This window comes from Ambystoma mexicanum, chromosome 14, assembly GCF_040938575.1.
Source record: "Ambystoma mexicanum isolate Mex_15411 chromosome 14, UKY_AmexF1_1, whole genome shotgun sequence".
NCBI classification, from domain to species: Eukaryota; Metazoa; Chordata; class Amphibia; order Caudata; family Ambystomatidae; genus Ambystoma; species Ambystoma mexicanum.
The window spans coordinates 560,307,501-560,327,450 of record NC_090940.1 but is presented as its reverse complement, the minus strand read 5'-3'; the positions used below and the strand labels follow the sequence as shown (position 1 = coordinate 560,327,450).

General features: G+C 42.1%; 1 protein-coding gene across 1 annotated transcript in view; it reads right to left on the bottom strand.

Annotated features, from left to right (window-relative positions):
- SPTLC2 (serine palmitoyltransferase long chain base subunit 2) overlaps nucleotides 1–18,569 on the bottom strand; it is a 475,564-nt gene extending 456,995 nt beyond the window's left edge. Inside the window, exon 1 of the mRNA XM_069637917.1 lies at nucleotides 18,396–18,569. Coding sequence (XP_069494018.1) covers nucleotides 18,396–18,554 — 159 coding nt within the window. The 5' untranslated portion in view covers nucleotides 18,555–18,569. The remainder of the gene's footprint in view (nucleotides 1–18,395) is intronic.
- Nucleotides 18,570–19,950: the final 1,381 nt, after the last annotated feature.

The window sequence follows — 19,950 nt, the reverse complement described above, 5'->3', positions numbered from 1 at the left end:
CAGATGAGACCAGGGCATTAGAAAGCTCTTCAATTGAAACTAAATTAAGGGCCTTCCCAATGGTGGAACTCAAGAGCGGTTCAATACGTTCCCTGGTGAGATTCCTCAGATTTCGACAAACTGTCGCTTGCTTGGGCATGCCTTTAATTTTGATAGGATGTTCTGATTGTAACATAAAATGTACAAAGAAGTCGTCCGACCAAGGACATGCAAATACCAAGAAATCTTTAGTAATGACATTTAGAGTAGCAACCCAATCCAACGTGTACCCCTTGCAGTGAGTGGGTTCAGCAACCTTTTGCATAAAGCCCATTTAGACATCATACCTTCAAGATCTGAGGCTTTACTATCAGAACCCAAACCCCAACCACAAGTTAAAAATTGCCTAATAATAAAAACCTTGTTTTAGATTTAAAGAACGGAAGAATAAAATCAGAGAGAACCGAGGTAAAATCATCCATAGCTATGGTGGTCTATATAACAGAAGATTAAGTGTTGCTTCTGCATTTAGGTCAATCTTGACAAATTCATCTCTATACCTTCACTGTGTTAATGTTTCACTTCCCAGATAGAGAGATGAGATGTGTAAATAGATGCAAACCCACCCCTCTCCCCAACATCCTATCCAGAATACCAGATAGGTTGATTTTCAATGATAGCCGGAGAATAGTAGAAAAGAACAAACATAATCTGAGCTAGATGTCCAAGTGTTTATTCCTAATAAGCTAAGAGATCATACAATAATGTTCAGTGAATTGCAACAGCTGAACATTTTTGAATTCACAATCACATAATCAAGACAAGATTTAGATCGACCATTGGTCCAGGTTAAAAAAAAAAAAAGATTTTGGAATTTACTCTGAGCAAGTGATCTAAATCCTGACCCCCAACAAACCTTTTCCAACCCTGATCAGACACCAGAGGCATAAAAATTACAAATTTCATAGGTTTCCTTCGTTGAGTCATAAAAAGTGTCTACGTGCAGATCGGAAGCATTAAAATCCACAGCAATCAAGACCTTATCAATAGGATACTCATTGTACCACGTTAAAAGAATTTTGGGCCAAATTAGTAGATGGGTCATAGACAGTGATAAACAATGTTCTCTCAATTTGTCAGTATTTCAAACAAAAAAGCTGCTAACACATATGGTAAACCGACTTAAACTTCAAATAGCTCAAGCATTAAATGTAGAACGAGCACCGATGGACAGACCACTAGGACGCCCTCTGTTGGAACATTTTGCAAGAATACCTAGAATGTTAAACCATCAATTTTAAAATTGTCCACAAGCCATGTTTTCTGTAATGAAAATATGTCAGAGGACTTCCGGGAGAGGAGCCCTACTGGTTGGCCAAGAAAATATCTATAATCTCTTGTATAGCATCATAAGCTCAATGAGGAATTATATTTTCTTTGTCAAATTGACTTAGTCACCATTGCTCCGTTATTTTGTTCCTCTCAGGTTTATTATTTATAGAATGTTTGAAGGCTAGTAAAGATACCCCCCAATGGTTTGCCGATGAAGGGTTGCCCGCTGTCGGTACTATTTTTGGACTTTATTCCCTCTCCTGTTAAAAATTGAGAGATTTTCCGAGAAATGATTAATCTAAATCCCAGGTTCCAGTTCTAGAGCACAAGTTTTTAATAAAGCGTCCATCAATGGTGAAACAAACTTGAGTCGAGCTACCAAACTTGGTAACTCGATATAATTAAGATCCATAGAACTAAAATTGTACTAAACTGGGGGATCCGAGAGATAATTTCCAAAATGATTCTATGATTTAGAAAGGAACTAGCCTAAGTAGGATCCATTTCCTCTAATTCCACCCATTTGCCCAATAATCCAATATCAGTGTCCATAGTAGATGGCAAAAAAACAAAGATGGTATATGAGCATCACACTGAGTGGGCCCATAAAGGCCCCAAAATATTATTGGCAGGGTTAGGCATTCAATTCCCATGTATAGGCTCAGCAGACTCTTGAGCGACACAGATCGAAGCAGTGTCTTTGAAAAATGTGCAGGGCAAGCAGATGAAAGCCACCAACAACTTAAGTGTGGCAGTAGAGAGATCACTTTGCTGTACCTTTTCCTATGTGACTCCACCATAATCTCTGCTTATTTTAGTTTTAGATAAAAAATGTGCACAGCTCAAAGGGCCCTCACACAGAGAGACTAAAGTCACTCTGCACACCAGCTTTTTAAGAAAGAAAAGCAATCAGCGACGCAAAGCCAAACAAAACAAAGCAAAGCACGACAATACACATTCTCCTGAGAAATTCCATACACAGACAACCCATTCCATTATTTTATCGGAGTAGATGTTGCAAGGTTGTTACAATTGGTTACAAGATGTTTTTTAGTTTCTCTAAACTGTTGGCAGTGCCCATCTTGTCTAGGAATTCCAATGCAGGAACCTAAGATTTTCATTGAAGGCATGGTATTAAATGTAATGGCCATATATTTCCTAACCATATCACTATGAGGATAGGCTTTAATATATGCCAGCATTGTTTCCCCAATCAAAGTAATACTCAAGAAACCCACCACCATTTGATTTGGCTGCCAGATCCACAATATTCTGTTCTCTTTCTTGTAATCCAAGTGCTCTCTTCACAGCCGATGTAATCCTTTACTGAATTGGCTGTGGTACCATCCCCCAAACAAGATGCAATACCACTCCCACAACTGCAAACCCTTGGTGTTTCTAGGAGACAGTATGCAGATCATAACAGTTGCAAAAGAGTACCCTGTCTTGTATCTTGTAGTTTCATTCCTAACATGCGTGTTTTTGTGTTAATATAGTTCCACATCCAGGCATATTGCATTCAGGTTTTATGAATTCAATTGGCAAGGTAGGTGAGGCATTATAGATTTCTAATGAGTTTTGCTTCTAGTGTGGCAAATTCCCCTGTGTACTTTCCACACAATACAACATTATAGACCGCACTTTTGTAACGTATAGGGTTACGATTGTCTGGAAAGAAAGACCCCCCCAGCCCCATTGTTCCCATCAAAGAATATCACACCAATTATCTGGGTAATTCGTATGTTAATCATTTCCCAGTGCTTAGTCCATTTTTAAGCCATCATCAATGATGACCACAGATATTTATTCACCATTACAATACCCATTACTTTGCCAACAATTTTCCAGGACAGTTATTTCCCCGCATACCTTTACTGGCCCAGGTTGAATACTATGATTTTCGTTGTCGATTACTAAATCATTCTCTTTACAGTAGGCCCCACCCCCCAATATGTGTAGAACTGTAAACCATAAGGTGCATAGTCTACCAAGACCATGTTGTCTCCATATCCCAGCCAGGCGAGAGACAACCCGCCAAACTTTACATAAGGAGGAGCCCCCTTCTATGTAAAGTCTCCTGGAGTTCGGATAAGTATAGGTTAAATAAGCAGGGGGCAAGAGTGCATCCCTGCTGAACTCCTGTATTGGCAGGGGTCCAACCAGTTGCTTCGGTGCAGTCTAGGCATACACAAACTCTGGTGTCCCCGTGCAGGGCCTTAAGCAGCCCCCAAGGAATGTGCCTAGACTCTAGTTTTTTCCCCCCCAGCGTACTCCTAGTCACAGTGTCAACTGCTGCACTCAAATCTACGAACACGGCATTCACCGTTAGTTCATGTATATTCAAATCACACTCACTAGTGTTAACAGGTCACTTAAAGTGCCCTCTCTTTTACGGAAACCAATTTGACAGAAAGGTAGAATGTGGTGTAGAACACACCAGGAGGTTAACCTGTCCAACAAGACCCTTGCAAAAAGCTCTGATGGGGTGCACAAAATGGCAAGGAGCCTATATAGTTGGATGGCACTTTTCTTGGTCAACGTTTATAAACTGGGAGAATTATACCTTCAGCCAGTTGGTATCCTACAAGTTATACTTATAGCTTTAAACACTGTTTGCATTGCCTTCACCCATAGCGCTGGAGCACTTTTCAATAAAGCATGGCTGATACAGTACAGGCCTACTGCTCATGAAGGGTTCATTTTCTTGATGGTTTTAACAAGTAATCGATGGATACCCTACAGTTCTAATATCCTCATTCTGCACAATTAAATTTGAGGATACAATCTGGGATTGTCCCAGAATTGCACGAATGTAATGTTCCCAGATATCACTGTAGACACTGTTAATCAGAACCCCTCCAGCCACGCTTCTGCCGATTCATGCTTACAAGTTCCCAGAACGTGCGATCTTTGATTAACTTTATCACACACATCCATATCTTCTTTTTTCCCCTTATGGTGAATACCTAACCATCTTTTGAATTCTAGTTTGAGTTTTTATTAAAGTGCCACTAACACACATAATCACCTTGTTTTCCCTGGGTCATAACATGGATTAGGAAAAAAAGGAGGATGAAATGTTAACCGTTTGTTAGATGTACCAGAGGAGCATACTCCTGGGGATCCTTTTTGGATTGGCAATCGTATTGGAATCAAAACAAACTTGGGTAGATCGACTTGAAGGTAAAATTCGGAGATCGATTTTGGGAGTACCTACTACCATGCCAGTTAAGGCCCTCCTGTGTGAACTTGGTATTATTTCCATTTGTTCATTATGGCTTCATCAACGTTGTAGCCTGTACCATGAGATAATTGCTCGTCCTCCAGGAACAAATACAATAATTAGCTTATTGTCCACGCTGTACTCACTTTAGTCCTCTAATATTGTTTTACTTGATCTGTGTACTATTCTTAAACATTTTAATAAATCGCAATATTCTCTATAGTGAAATAATCACAAATTATTTTTGATATTTTAAAGGAAAACACTAGAGGCATGGACTAGCTACAAAATAAATGTACACTATGTACAATGCACAAGGTTTTAAAGTGAATACTCCCAGAACCTTTTTGACCAAATTGAGCTCTCCTCAACTTCGACATTTTTCTACATATCTACGCTTTAATATTTTACCATGTAGAGAACATATTAAACCATTGAAATTGCCCATCATATGCTTAGTAATTGTCCTTAATTACATCACTATTTTGTGAGGAGTTACACTACTTTTGTCTAAAATTATTGTTTTATCACCACTGAGCAGTTGTGGAGTGATATTGTTGGTGCAGAATCAATAGTTTCTGGTTACCATGTCTGTAAAGCTTCTTCTAAATGGATTGCATTAGCATGAGGAGATTTATATCAAGAGTGTACACAATTTATTTATCCTAATTTTATTAGATTATAGTTCTAGTACTTTAATACCAAACTTTTTAACTTAATCTTGGATTTACTGTATTGTATTATGTGTTTTACTTGCTGTGCTAAAGGTTCATAAGATTGAACCAATGCAGCACAGTAAATAAATAAAAAACGTATATGGATTAACACCTAGATTCTTCGTTCTGTATTCTCTTCTCTCTGCACAGCCTTATATTGCTTTCCGTGATGACCAGGTTCTATGAACCAAGGCTGCTTACTTTACTGGCCATAACTTTGGTGTGAGGGGTCAGAAATGAGACACAGGCAGAGGGTGGTAATATTTTCCACATTATACATTTTATTAAATTAAACAAGGGGTGGATAAAGGCCTTCCCACCCCCATCCTACACAGTGTTCGAAACTAGGAAACTAAAGCTAAGGATCTGTCTTTATCTGGTCATCAAAAGTAGACAAACTGTCCTTGTGTCCAAAAATCTATCGGACCCTCACACTACAAACAAAATGTGTAAGGAAAATGTCTGTCTTAACGTCAATAAACAGGGAGTAAAAACCACAGATGTATATTCAACAAAAGCAACCCTAGCATCCAAGGGATGGTTCCTTTCCCCTGAACCCAATCCAGGTAAATTATTGAAAATGTTCAATTCAGACAACAGTTCTTTAAGTGAAGGTCTCCTTCACCCAATACTTCTTTAAGATAAGGAAAATGTCTTTCCAAACAATGAGGATTGTATGGATAGCAAAGTGTTGCTTGGCCTTAAGATAAATGTCTCTTCTACTCAACTGGTATACTTTCCTAGCAGAAACCCCCTTGCCAATGTCTTTCTTTCCAACAATTCACAAAAGTGGTCTTCTGTATACTCCCCTTCTAGGACTCCCCCTCCGGGCCTTGAAGATCACCTGGTGTACTCTCCTGCCAGGTATCTTTCTCCCACAGGTCCGCTGAGCTTTGAAAACATCAACACTAGCAGGAGATATCAAGTGAACATCATGTACATTTGAAGCATGAATGGACCCACTTAGGGCGTTTGGCAAAAAGGGGATTTAGGATTTTACCATTGGGAGAATGGGTATAATGACAACCTGCCATCAGAAACATAGGTATTTATAGGGTCATCTTCACAATGAATGGAAGAATGCTGCGTGCCTCCAGATGGAGTCACCACATCTCCTCCCGTGAGATCCTTCCTCAAGATACCACCCACAGGGTCAGGAAACGGCTGCCGTCCCCTGGCCACATGGGAGGAGATCTTAAACTGGGGATTAGTGATGGTGCCACAGGATTCATCACAATGGGCAGAGCTTAAAGGCAGTCTCAAAAGCATCAAGTGCTTACACACCAAATGCTTTGCTTTCAATGGTTCCAAAACGAGATAAATACCTCCAATTCTCTACCCAATATCCTGTTCATCATGTCAAGATTGCCCTCAGTCCAAATAGTTCGACTGGATCCTTGGTTCCCCACGAGGTCACAGTGCAGGTCGCTAGGGTGACTTTTTTCATATCGCAATATGGCGCATAAAGGAAGATTGTCACTCTACTCCAGGGGGCATATCGCCATATCTACTACCTTATCCAAGAACAATTAATTTACAAACAGATAATCAATAGTCGACTCACTCCTCCCATCCAAACACACATATCCCATGTGACCATCTCACTACACAAGCCTTTTAAAGCCATGCAGCGGTAAAGGTTCCAGCCAGGCTAGGCCTTTCCTATTGTATCTTCTTCCACCAAAAGGTGATTTTTCAAGGAATACCCTCTATAATCCTGGTTGAACATAATAGGAGACTTCAACATGAACATTATCACCATGGTGTTTTCTTCTAAGCATTAGTGTCACTGTTTCCCCGTTAGCTTTGCGTGGTTTTATGTCCGGTGGTTTGTAGATGTTAATTATTATACTTTTCTATTTTCCTCCCCCTTGGTATTCCTACTGCCTCCAAGCACATGATCTGTACTAGAGGCCAGCTTACAAACGGATCAGGTATTGTTCAGGGAAACATGGAAACCACCTTAAGGACCTACTCTAGGACCCTTTTTCACAACAGCCTCAATTGATTGCTTTCCTTCAAAAAGGTGAATTTATCAACCTACCAGGTTTCCTGTAGTAGTAAAATATCGAAGATATTACAGTTGTCATTCAGACACTTCAGCCCAATAGTGAGTCGACCCTCTGGTATTCCAACTACATAACAGCCAACGATCATAAGCGTCATTTCAGGAAATGATCTTGAAACCAATTTGGCAGCTACCGCCAGTAGCCTACAGTATCAGTTTGTCCTTTTTTTTTTTATAGCATAATCCTGACTTTACCCCCTCAAGTTTATATATATGTCTTTTGGTTGCTTGTTTAATTCTCTTCCCAGAGTGGAGGGTAATCCACTATTTGTCCTCTGCTTAGCCAACCTTTCTTTTATTTTTGGGGATTGACACTTAGGAGCAGCTATGCCCTCTCCTGAATAGATCCTCATATGACGATACAAATTCCAGGGTATCTGTGACTTACATACAACTTTAGAGCTATGCAATCTTGTACCTTCTCTTCTACTTGATCTATGTACACATCACTTGTAATGACCCTCAAGGGGGATTATACCAGAATAAATGTTCATCAAAACCCTATGGTTAATTTGAGGGCTATTACTGATTTCGTATACATAGCTGACAGTGTGTGCTGCGATTCTCAGCACCATTACCTACACTTACTATAGTGAAAGTCCCAGTCAAGGTCATCATTCCTTTTTTTGGCCAAGGACCCAATATTGTCGAGAGGCGACCCCTTGATGTGGTTTGCGGCCTCCAATTGCTCACTCATGCCACACTCCCATTTGAATGCATCATAATGGTGCAGTCTCTTTGGGATGCAACTACTCCAGATTGAATATGGGGCATCTCACCTTTCCCCTTCAAATATGTTCTAATATCTAGGCCCTTTCCTCCCCCAAGGTATGTCTGGTGACGTTTTAGTAGTTCTTATACAAGGTTCTTCCACTGTCTCATCTTTAAGTTTATCCATCCCGTTTTGATCACTGGTTCCTGTAGTTGACTCCCCCAAGGCTGCTTCAACCTTTCCCTTTTCCATGGAACTTACTCCCATAAAATCAAAAAGGTACCATCCGCATTTTCAACGAATGCATTAAATCAAAATTAGATGTGATTTACAAACCTCTCTTCCCTCCTGTTACCATGCATAAATGCTTGATGCAATGAACTCTTTTTTGCTCTTAAGTGATTTTTCCTTTGGTACCACAATTCACATGCACTTCATTGGTACTTGCAACGTTTGTTACCGGGATTCTGAAATCTTTGTCCTGCTTGTAGCAGCTATCTGACCCAGCTCCAAGTTATTAACCCAGTTTTCAATGTTCACGATAGGTGTGCATCGAGACAAAAATGGCTATGTAAAACTCCCAACGAGTCAATCGTATTTCAATCTTGCTTTCCAAAATAACACATTTTTCTCTCAGTTCATTGCACATACTAATTTTCCTGCTACCCAGGGTGCAAATCTGCCATAGGTCCTTTAGAGCCTCTGCTTGATTATCAAGTTTTGCTTCCAATGTCTCACACTTCTCTATAACTGTCAACTAAAACCACTTTAACTTGACACCTCCTCTTGTGTAGCCTGTGACCACAATGACGACATCACAGAGGACACACTAAAAGTCCATTTTAAAAAATTGGATACCATTTAAAGATTACTTTTACTTACAGTATGCGTTTTCTTTCCATTTTAATATGTTCACTTACAAAAGACAAAGAAACACATCTATGTACATGTTTTCAAGCAAAACTCAAATTTTAAAAACTTGATGTATAGAAAATAAATGACTTTTTTCCAATGACCATGTACCTAATACATAGTTGTTGCTTCTTTTAAAGCACTTACGTCATTTAGAAAATGACACGTGTACACATTTTTCTAACAATAAAACAATTGAGAATTTACACTTTCTATACTTTTTTGTAAATGTATCTACAGGTTATGGTATAGTGAACATGTCAGATATATTTTGCACAAGCAGGAACATTCAAAGCAGTGTACTATTTATAATTCATGTATCTTTTACCAAAGTACTGCAAAGGAAAGCTTCACAAGTTGCGATATGATGCACGTGCAGCCGATTACGGTTTTAAACACAGTACTCATTGTTATGAACTATTCTAAATGCAGATATCACATATGTAGAAACTTAAGGCTGGTCTAAACACAGGCACATACGTAAAATGATCTTATGTATGATGCCATTAGTTAAATAATCATTGATGTCATACGATGCTATTAGCAAAGTCGCCAATGTCATCATCATTGTGGTCATAGGCTGCGCAACGTAGGGCACAAAGTTAAGGTGGTTTCAGCTTAATTTCAGAGGTTTTGTTGCGTTAAGGTCTCACCTTACCGTCCCTGCAACTAAAGTGTTTCCTTCAATATCAAAAGGTTTAGTTACAATGTATTGCTCCCCTAAATGTCCCTGCAACTAAAAATTTCAAGGGTTATGCTATTCCATAGATGTATTTCCGCACATGGCCACTAGCCATGGCCCATGCCCACATTTAAGAACACTACCAGACCACTAGCAATGACCTTCTGCCATTGCCGGTTGGCACACCTGAAAACACTACTGGCCGGTGGACATAACTGCTCTATTTTAAAACACGTGCAACCCATCGCTCAAAGATGTTCATTAATCACAAACATTTTTACAGTGGTACTGTTATGTATAAAAGATTACAGGCTTTGAGAACTCACTACGGTTTTAGGTAATACGCAATTGGATTACATTATTTCCCCAAGGATCACACACTTTGGTTAAGCAGCATGCTCCAAGCCATTTGTTTTAGGTTGTGTCTCTTGATGACCAACTAACCACATTTCAGCAGCACGGAAAAGGTAAGATAAAAATAAAATAATTTGTCAACATATGCCCAGACCCTTTTTTGCACATAGCGAAAATCAAAAGCTGGCACCAATCAATATATGCACAGTAAGTGAACATATCTTAAAAGGGAAAAACAAAATGTAGTTACATAGACCTGGCCCTTAGAATGAAATGTGGAGGACATAAATAGCATTGAACATTTTTAAAAAGTAATGACCACCAGAAAAATAACCTGAGAGAGGAAATGCTCCAATAAAAAATTCTGGCAAAGTATAAAAAGGAAAACAAAATCCCAATACAAAACAAGTGCTTGTGGTCAAGCGTCTGCACTGTGAACATGACAGCCTGAGTAAAGTCCTGGAAGCCAAATACTTGAGCAAGCTTGTGTCATGATTCCTGCCCCTCATGTCCCCAGCCCTCCAAGATGTCAGGCTGGAGCCAGGCCACGATCACCTACATGGCCCTCAAGGGCCTCTCCAGCCCTCCAAAGACCCACTTGGAGTCAGACTTGGTGCTTGTGGCACCAGACTCACCTCACTCCTATAGGATAACATTGGGAATTGGACTTGTAGTGCATTCATGGGGACAAGATGGATGCCCCCACATATTTCGGTTCCCAGAACTGCATGTGCAGTCTAGTCTTTTGGGTGTGGTTCAGCCCAGAGACACATGGGATACCCAGAGACTATTTAAGCCACGCCCAGGCTGAGAAACATGCTGTGTGTTTTCTGCACCTGCAGCGTGACACTCACCGTGTTCGGATCGGTCTCCAGTAGGCCTGCATCTTTCTTCTGCACTCAGTTCCTGCAAGAACAAGAACACTGTTAGGAACAGCCATACCTTGCGGCGCTTCTGCCCATCATTCATCGCTTCTTCTGTTCTGCGGGCATCTTCGACGGTGTCATTCCCATCCCAGCACGCCGCTTCCTAAGGAAAAGGGAAAAGAACAGAAAAAAGGCATTAGTAAGCATTCAGCAAATCTTTGCTTATTTTTAAAACTGTACGAGCTTCCAACGCTTACTTGAATCCCAGCCGCTCTGGGGGAACTGTCTCCGGAACTTCTCATCCATCTGCGAGAGGGAAAAGACTCCAGGTTAGCGTGGAAACATCTAGAGGCGCCGCATACTGCGCTTACTCACCGCATTTCTTCTTCATAACCGGCATCCACACTGAAAACGTTGCAGCACCTAAAAGACACAAAAAAAGAACTCCGTTCAATACAAAAACCAGAGAGTCGCATCGGGCTCTCACTCACTTTTAGCGCTACTCATCTCAGCAGCACGTCGCCATCCCCGGACGCCGGCCATCATCTAAGGAAGGAAAGGAACAAAGTTAGAGAACTGTTCAAAAGACTCATTATACTTACCTGTCGGACTCTTGACAGGGAAGTAACTAGGCAGCAACGAGCCTGCATCAATCAACGCGCCCCTGTGCTGAAAGCAGGACGGAGAGCACAGTTTCCAAGAAAACAAGGCCCAGTCGAGTAGACTCCAGGAAAGCGTTCGAGGTCAGAACAGGCTGAGTGAAGTCCCGTGGATACCAGGTGAGCATTACAGCTTGCCAACTTCAAAAAATAAAATAATTAAAAATCTCATAGATAAGGAAATAGAACAACTGGCACACTGCCAATGATAACATCCTGCTAAAAACAGCCTCACTCATACCCAAATGCCTAAATAATGCTGCCCACGTTACCTCGGACAGATTCAAGAGACAATCATCCAATCGCACAACAAGAAGGGCTAACTCTAACCTGCTAACAATACCTAGATTTAAACGTTCCAAAACTGGAGGGTGCAGCTTCCCAGTCAAGGCTGCCCAGCTTTGGAACGCCTTACCCATGGCCCTAAGGACAGACCAAACTTACCCACACTTCAGACTTACTATCACCAAATGGATTTTAAAAAAAATGACCGATAAACCTACTTACCCCACTCTGTATATAATGTGGACCGTATCCTTGCTGCATTTACCTTCCGACTTCCAAATGCAACATGTACAATATGGAGGACTTACATTTGTTCTGAATGTGTATAAACACTTGTACATACTGTATATCTTGTATTTGGACCTGTATTTTGTTTTGAACTTGTATATACACTTGTACAGCACTGTAACTAAGCTGAAAATCTACTTGTAGCTCTCTGCACCCCGATACCTTCGGGTCTGGCGTGCAGTATAAATAATAAACAAAATTGTGGGCATACTTGCCCTCTCATTTCCCCTCCTCACCCCCCATGCCTGGCTTTCAACAATTCTCTGCTTTATAAAGATAACTTGAAAAGTAAACATACCATAGTGTCACTCAAATATATAAATCCTTGTAGAACTATGTTTGGCAAAAAGTGTACAATTCTGGCATTACCCCCCCACCCCTCCTTTTTGATTGGGGAAAAGTACAAATACCCGTAAGCAGGGATGAACCCTGCTTCGTTTCAAAGCGAGGAAGGGCCGGCCCCCCCAGACCATGTGGCTCCAAGTGGTCTTGTAACTTGTGCTCGTTTATTAGGCAGCGTGGCATGAGAGTGCTGGCCGCTACCTTGCTTTGAAGATAAGCAGGATCAGTCCCAGTTACTGCATGGATGGGAGTCCTGAATGCCTATTGCATCACTGGCCCGTGATTTTTCACCCCAACTTCACTCTCGCTGTAAAGTACTACAGATACCCTCGGCTTTCTGATATCATTTTATGTATGGACTACAGATGGCCGAAATAATTAAATGCTTTCTTGCCCCTCTCATCTGTGCAAGCTCCCCACACTTCCCAGATCACCTCCTCACCTCCCCTACACTCTCCCATTCCTCCCACAACAGTGTTTCTGTGACGCAGTTTGCTTTGAGATGTTGGCTGTTTGCGGATATAGCTGAGGTAACAGAAAAGCTTGTGTTGCAAACTCAGTCGCTAGACCCCCCTAAAACTCCCAAATTTCACTTGGTGCCCCTAGAGCCCCCCCCCCCACACCTCTAGCCCGATGTCATTGCATTTTTTTGTCTTACAAATGTTTCTGCTGCGTTTCATTTTCCGATATTCTCGGCTATAGCCGCGACTATCTCGCACAACAAGAGAAAAACAAGTGGTAGCTGCTTCATTTCTAAAAAACATCCAGTTTTGGCAATTTACCCAGGCTATAGCCATCTATTTTGGAGATGGGGGCATCCCCTTCTCCGTCAAATATTGAACAAACTACTGCAGAGAATCATAACAAACCACAAAAAGGCCTCCAGTAAATGCTTCAGGGCCCAAGTTGTTTTGGGCCTATTCAAATCTATCCACCGGTTTGGGCTGCGTGGTCCAGCAACACTTGACCTGTTTTGTCTAAGGGAAAAGGAATGGGAAGTACGATGCAAAACGTTTTTGTTTTCTTAATAACACATTTTTTAATGAATCCTGACCAGTCTTCGCAGTCTGGGGGGGGTCGGGAGGTGGTGCAAGTCCCCAATTGACTTCAAAATTTCAGCCAAATCCGTTGCACAGATCAACAGTTATTAGCAATAGAATTTTTCGGGGATCCTAAGGAAGTCTGACTCACCCAACTATAGGGCGATATAAATAAAATGCAGAATATCTGTTAGTTTGTTACTTATACAATTCCACACTGTTCAAAGAATCTGCACCAAATTTTGCATAGTTACCCGTTAGGACCATTACTAGCTACACAACATTTGGACACCCCACCCCTTTCCCCAGATTTCCACCCCTTAACATTAGCTGGTGCCTGAAAGTTGCAAAACATCAATGTGCTTGTAGAAGGACCTGACAAAGCTAATTTTAAGTGTCACAAGGAATAAAACTCAAGGTCCCTATGGGACCATGAAAACCATGTTTCAAAGCCCTAGGATGCACCGTTAACGAGATATTTGCACTGCAGTGCACTGTACCGCGTCAGGGTGAGGCTACAGGTGGAGAGCGCACACAGAAGGTTCCAGTTTGCTGCAGCATGCAAACCCTCGCCTCCCCTCCACGTCTGCTCCAGGGTATGTCAAACAGTCACATGCGCCCATTCTCAGTGCAGTTTACTTCAGAGTGCAAAGCACATCAAGCAGGGTTCGAAATTGAGATTCATTGAGCAGGAGTTTAAACCAGCTCCTGGGTGTTAGGCCTCACCCAGTAGGCAGGAGCTACCTCAGGGGAAACCAGCAGCAACCAGAGATGCTCCTTTAACTTTTTGTCCATTTTGTTTGAACCAGTGTTAGGTGTATTAAATGTTTTCCAATTCTTCTTTATAACATTCTCAAATACTCAGTTAATATCACATTTACATGTTTGGAAAGCACCAGTTGCCCTAGGAGCCAAAAGTAGCACCTGGTAGCTTTTGGTTTCAAGCTAACCAGGCTCTACTAGGCTAGAAGCAGGAGCTAAATAGCTTCCAGATGCACTCCATTTCGAACCCTGCATCAAGCGATAAGCAACTCAGAACAGCGACCTACATTATCATTGATTTTCAACAATTGATGAGGGTATAATCATGGGTCTATAGAACCTGTGCACAGTACAGGTACTTTTTGCAGTATCAAAGCTTCTGTGTATTACACTGTTAAGGAAGTGAAAACGTGTTTGTCGGATAGGCCCACTTGTTCACCTATTTTCTTGGTTCCCCCGCAGATTTATTTTCCTGAATTGATGAGAAGCTGCAAAATCATAACATTTAGCAGATGTGGAATATGTTTTTGGTATTTCACTTCATAATCTGGTGGTGTTTCCACGTCATGCTGCATTCAGTCAATTCCTCACAGGTCACAATATGATGCACGATAAAAACAGGTGGTGTAATATTGCAAAACCCAAAATTGATGGCTGGAAAATGTTGAATAAATCATACACATTTAGAGCTGTGGGCACCCGTCCAGACCATTGTTTTTCAGCATGCAAAGCCATTGCAGAAGGGGAAAGACCATGTGAAAAAAATCAGGCTTGGTCCCAAACCAAAACGGCCAGGTATAATAAATACCATCTGTTTTACTATCATCATCACACTACTAATTGCTGCCATAGTCTCTTTGGAAAGAGCCCAGACAGAGATGGTCTTGCAGTTTGGCGGTTGATAAATGACAAAGGTGGCAATAAACTGTGGTTTAAAGAAGATGTTTTTGGTTTTCAATGTATAGGTTGGACCAGATGCCTACAGGAGCCCAGAGAGTTCACAACCAAAAAGGGATGTTTAAATCTAAAGCGTGTCAGGAAATAAAGTGAGGCATTCTTCCAAGGTCCACCACTTCCAGTGGCTTAGGTCCAAATCATAACTATCTTAGACGTCCTTGCCCCACAGAGACTCCCTAATCTACAACACAATGTCCAAAGAAGTGGTCAACAAAGTTCTAAGCCTATACTTATCCTTCCAGCTACTCAATTATGTACAGCATTTCGGTTTGATCTATTTGCTTATGACAAATGCAAACAAATATTAAAAATTAGGCTTTTTGGTTTACATGTAAATCCTACCACCACCAGAATGAATTACCCATACAATATATATTTTAGCTTGTAAAGGTGGTTTCCAAGTAATGCTCCAGAACTGCTCATTTGAAGTTCAATTTTGTGAAGCAGATTTGCTTTGGATAAGCCGTCAGTTGAGATATAAAGACTCGTCTGGCGCAGTCACGTTTGGGGTCCCCTTTGAAAAGGGATTTAGATTGAACTGTGCCCTGCATGCTGCAACTTGCACCATTTTTATAACAAAAATTACTGTTCTCAGAGTACATTCCTGTCTCTCCTGGGGACGTTAAGTCGGTTTGCAACTCAAACTAGAGAAAACATTAAAAAGGAACTAATGCTTCAACAAAGAGATGCCATTTAACAGCTCTCTTCGGCCCTCGATAATATATTTCAACTGTTTTCAGGGAGATATGGAAATCCCTGAAATTTCACGTTGGTTGGCCAGTCTATTTTTCACCGCTTTCGAGTACTTGCTTCACATTTTAATTATTAATACAGGGCTACAAGTACCATAAGGCAAGGACTGGCGTGGAATAGGGTTGACTACAAACCACAATTGGCACAAGTCCCATCTCTTTGGTCATTTGATGACGACTGCATGTATTCTGGAGGCTCTATTTGGCACCAACTTGTTCGCCACTAAAACTGTTAGAAATGTAATGTTTTTAGTAATTATCCTAATAGCCGTGTTTAAAGTTGCCAAGGAGGCACACCCGGCAGTCTTAAAAAAAAAATCCCCCTGGGCTGCTCCATCAGACCCCCACTAATAAGTACCAACTGCATTTTCTCATGTGTGTGCGCACACACCAGGCCTGAAAGTGCGCTCTGGGAAACTTGTGGTACTCGAGAATTGAAGGCACACACCGATCAATTTAGAAGTTGTGAGGGATGCTTTTAGACATTAAGTCTCAATTTGCAGAAGTGGGACATCCATCTCACATTCAATAGAGGAGGTCGTTCAAATGAGTGTGCATGGCTTGCAGACATTTCTGCTAGCACGAGTGTTGCTACAAATGAAATGAGTCTTTACTTAAAACACGATCACAGATATATCTGTAAAATATAGTATAATCTGTGGTGATGCATGTTCCCAAAATGATCCGATTTCATTTAAAGCAGCCTTCTATATGGGATTTATTTACTGAAGTCGAATCCATTATATAGTGTGTGCGAGCGATTTATAGACAGGTATTAATGTAAAAACTAAGTCAGATTTTTTTTTTTAACAATGTTCAAACAAGAGCACCTGAAACCATGCCGACTTACTCAAAATACATATACATATCCAATGATGTACTGAATGGGACATGCGGCGCGTCCATAGGCGGTCCCTCCATCCCCAATGCATCTACCCTGTAGAATTGCGCAGCTTTACCCGAGCTCTCTCCTCAATATCCCATCCCACTTAAAGCAATGACTTCTAGAGAAGTTTCGGGAGTGCCAAATAAATAGTCTGGTTATCCACGCATCAATAACACCAACTTTTGGAGAACACGTGTGGTGAAGAAGGATTAGGATAATCACCAATAAATATAAACAAACCAAGCACACTCACTAAACTCATCAGGGAATTAACAAAACAATAGTAAAATACCAAACTGTAATTCTCAGTGTTGCACGCGCAAACTTGGGAATCCTCAACTATGCCCAAATGGCCTCAACATGAAGGTTCTCTGCGGATCCCATTCATCACTTCAGTGCCCTCTCCAGATTTCACTGGCGTATTTTCTGTTTTGATCTTACAGTCTGGCTGCGTATCACAAGCATTCTCTAAAACCAAGATATATGGCGGGATTTTTACTTCCTCGTTGAAGGCGTCAATCCCATCGCTGCAGTGTATGCTCAAAAGCTGAACAGGTCCGCAGCCGGGCACTAGGAGACACAACAAACATCTCTGAAATGCATCGGCAGGGAAGGAATGGGTGCGCTGGAAAGTAAAAAAAACTAGGGCAACGAGGCGGTTTGTGAAGTAGTGGGTGTGGTGGAAGGTGAAAGAAATCAGGAATCTGGCCTGCTGGGGTAGCAAGATGGGAGTGTCTGGAAACGAGGCAAAATACAAGCGTGGGTCAAAGGAAGCCCTGGGCAGTATCCAAGGCTTATGAGAGGTGGAGTTAAAAAGGGAAGGCAAGCGTCACAGGGCTGGGGCAATAAAGTTACGTAGAAATGTAATGAGTCAGAAGCAGGAACTAGGTAAACGGTCAGCAGGGCCACCACCAGCTGTCCCCAAACCCCCATGACAACTGTCTGCTCTGTCCCACATATATACCGTACCTCACCAGACGTCAAGCTTCCAATTCAACCAGAATACAGAAAACAAATGATGGCTTTCCTCGCCATAAATCAAGCTTCCAGTTCAACCAGAATACAGAAAACAAATGCTGGCTTTCCTCAACCATAAGTCAAGGTTTCTGTTAAACCAGAATACAAATGCAGGTTTTCCTTAGCATTTTACCTGCGCAAAACTCTGTCCACGCCGTTAACGCCCAACCTGTTGAGCTACAAAAAGAGTGAGGTCCCGTGTTTTTGGAGATGCATTCGACTCAAAGTGGAAGCGAGATGCCCGTTTGGCTGGAGGCCGATTCTGCTTAACTGCGGTCCTGTAGCTTGCCGTGCCGCCCACTTGCTACTTCACCTCCTGGCCTCCTCGTCCCTCTCCGGACCCCCTTCCCTGGGCTGGACCACTCACCCACTGTGTTCGCTCTCCCCCCCCGATCCCCCAGCCCCATAACACCGCGTTGACTCATACATGCCCCTTCTCTCTCGCGGTTTACCAGTGTTACTGGTTACCTCCCTCGCCAAATGGCCACTATTTACTCAGCACACACCGCCTGCTTAACTTTCCCACTCTGCCTGGTTGCTGCTACGGCTATCAGCGGCCTCACCTCTTTCCGGTACCCGTTCTTCCTTGGTCCCCCGTTCAGCTGGTCCCCGGCCCCTTTCCTCTGTTCCTCCATGCTCCTCAGTGTCTCGGGGCTGTCACTGCTCTCCACGGCCTCCGCCCCCAGTACCGGAAACCGGTGCTCCAAATCCACCAATCGCATCGAGCAGAGGGCGTGGCCCCAAGGGACGCAACCCACGGAGACGGCTCCTTTCGGCCAATCGCAGCAACCAAAAGTCAATACAGGCGGGCCTAAAAAAAAAAGGTGGGACGTGCCAGGAAGAGGGGCTGGGCCGCTGTTATCACGGGAGAGGTCGACTCATGACGCGCCCAAGACTTTGAAAAAAATGTAAGAATGGGTGTGGCCTCGCGCTTGAACTATATTAACCCCTAGCGTTGACAGTTCAAGAGTATAGACACAGAAAGAAGACTACAAAGAGCTAGAGGTTTAACGTTCTGTTGTGTACGGTACATATGCCATAGGAAACCATTAGCAACTAGTTTCCCTTTGTGAATATTGTATCCTCCTACTGTAACATTTTCAAAAACGACTGCGGCATTCATAGCCCATTGCATTGACATAATAGTAAGGGGACACCGCGTTTTCTCTTCGTGTCATTTTTTCAGTTTTTATAATTATCTTATACCTGCACTCCACACCCCCTGTAGGGGTGGACTGGTCATTAACCATGTCAGCTGCTCCTCTGAAGTTTGTTAAGGGCTGCCTCCATGCCTGTGATCACTAACACTAACGCCCTCCCCAACTCCCCCTTCACACTGAAACGAAAGGCTGCCTCAACAGGGAAAAGCAAAACATAAACATACCTAAATGACCTGCGAAACATTATGTGGCACCCCTTCCTATTATCATCAGTATTAATACTAGTCATAGTCATCTGTATCATAGCAATGTTAATAGTTTGTTTTATATAGTGCCTTCTTCACCTGCTTCACAGCACCAGTGTTAATATTAGCAATTTTAATGGTATATATTTTCTCCACCCCAGAAATAAAAACAGATACTGATACTTTAACATAATGTGTGCAGCGTAAGCACATATGTCAGCAACAAGCACCTAAAATAGGGAGCTATCTGTCCTCCAAGCAGAGGCGTTGCTAGGGGTGGGTGCGTGCTAAGGGGGATATAGCTCCTGGTCTTTTGGTTGTAGCCCCGGATAGAATCTCAGGAGCTATAACTAAAAGGCTAGCTAGCCCCCAGTCCCGACATTAGAGTAGCCCCGGGTCTTTTCCAGACCTAGCAACACCCCTGCTTTGAGGACAGATAACACAGATCCCTGTGTTAGGTACTTGTTGCTGACACACGTGCTTACTCTGCACACACTATGTTAAAGTATCAGTATCTGTTTTTCTTTCTGGGGTAGAGAAAATGTATACCATTAAAAGGGCTAAAATTAACACTAGTGCTGTGAAGAAGGGTAAGAAGGCACTATATAAAACACACTATTAACATTGCACTTGGGGACTGCTGTCTATATCAGAGCAAAGTGTTTGAGAAAGAGCATCAGTTCATGAACTACTGCCACAGCCTTGCTAGCAAT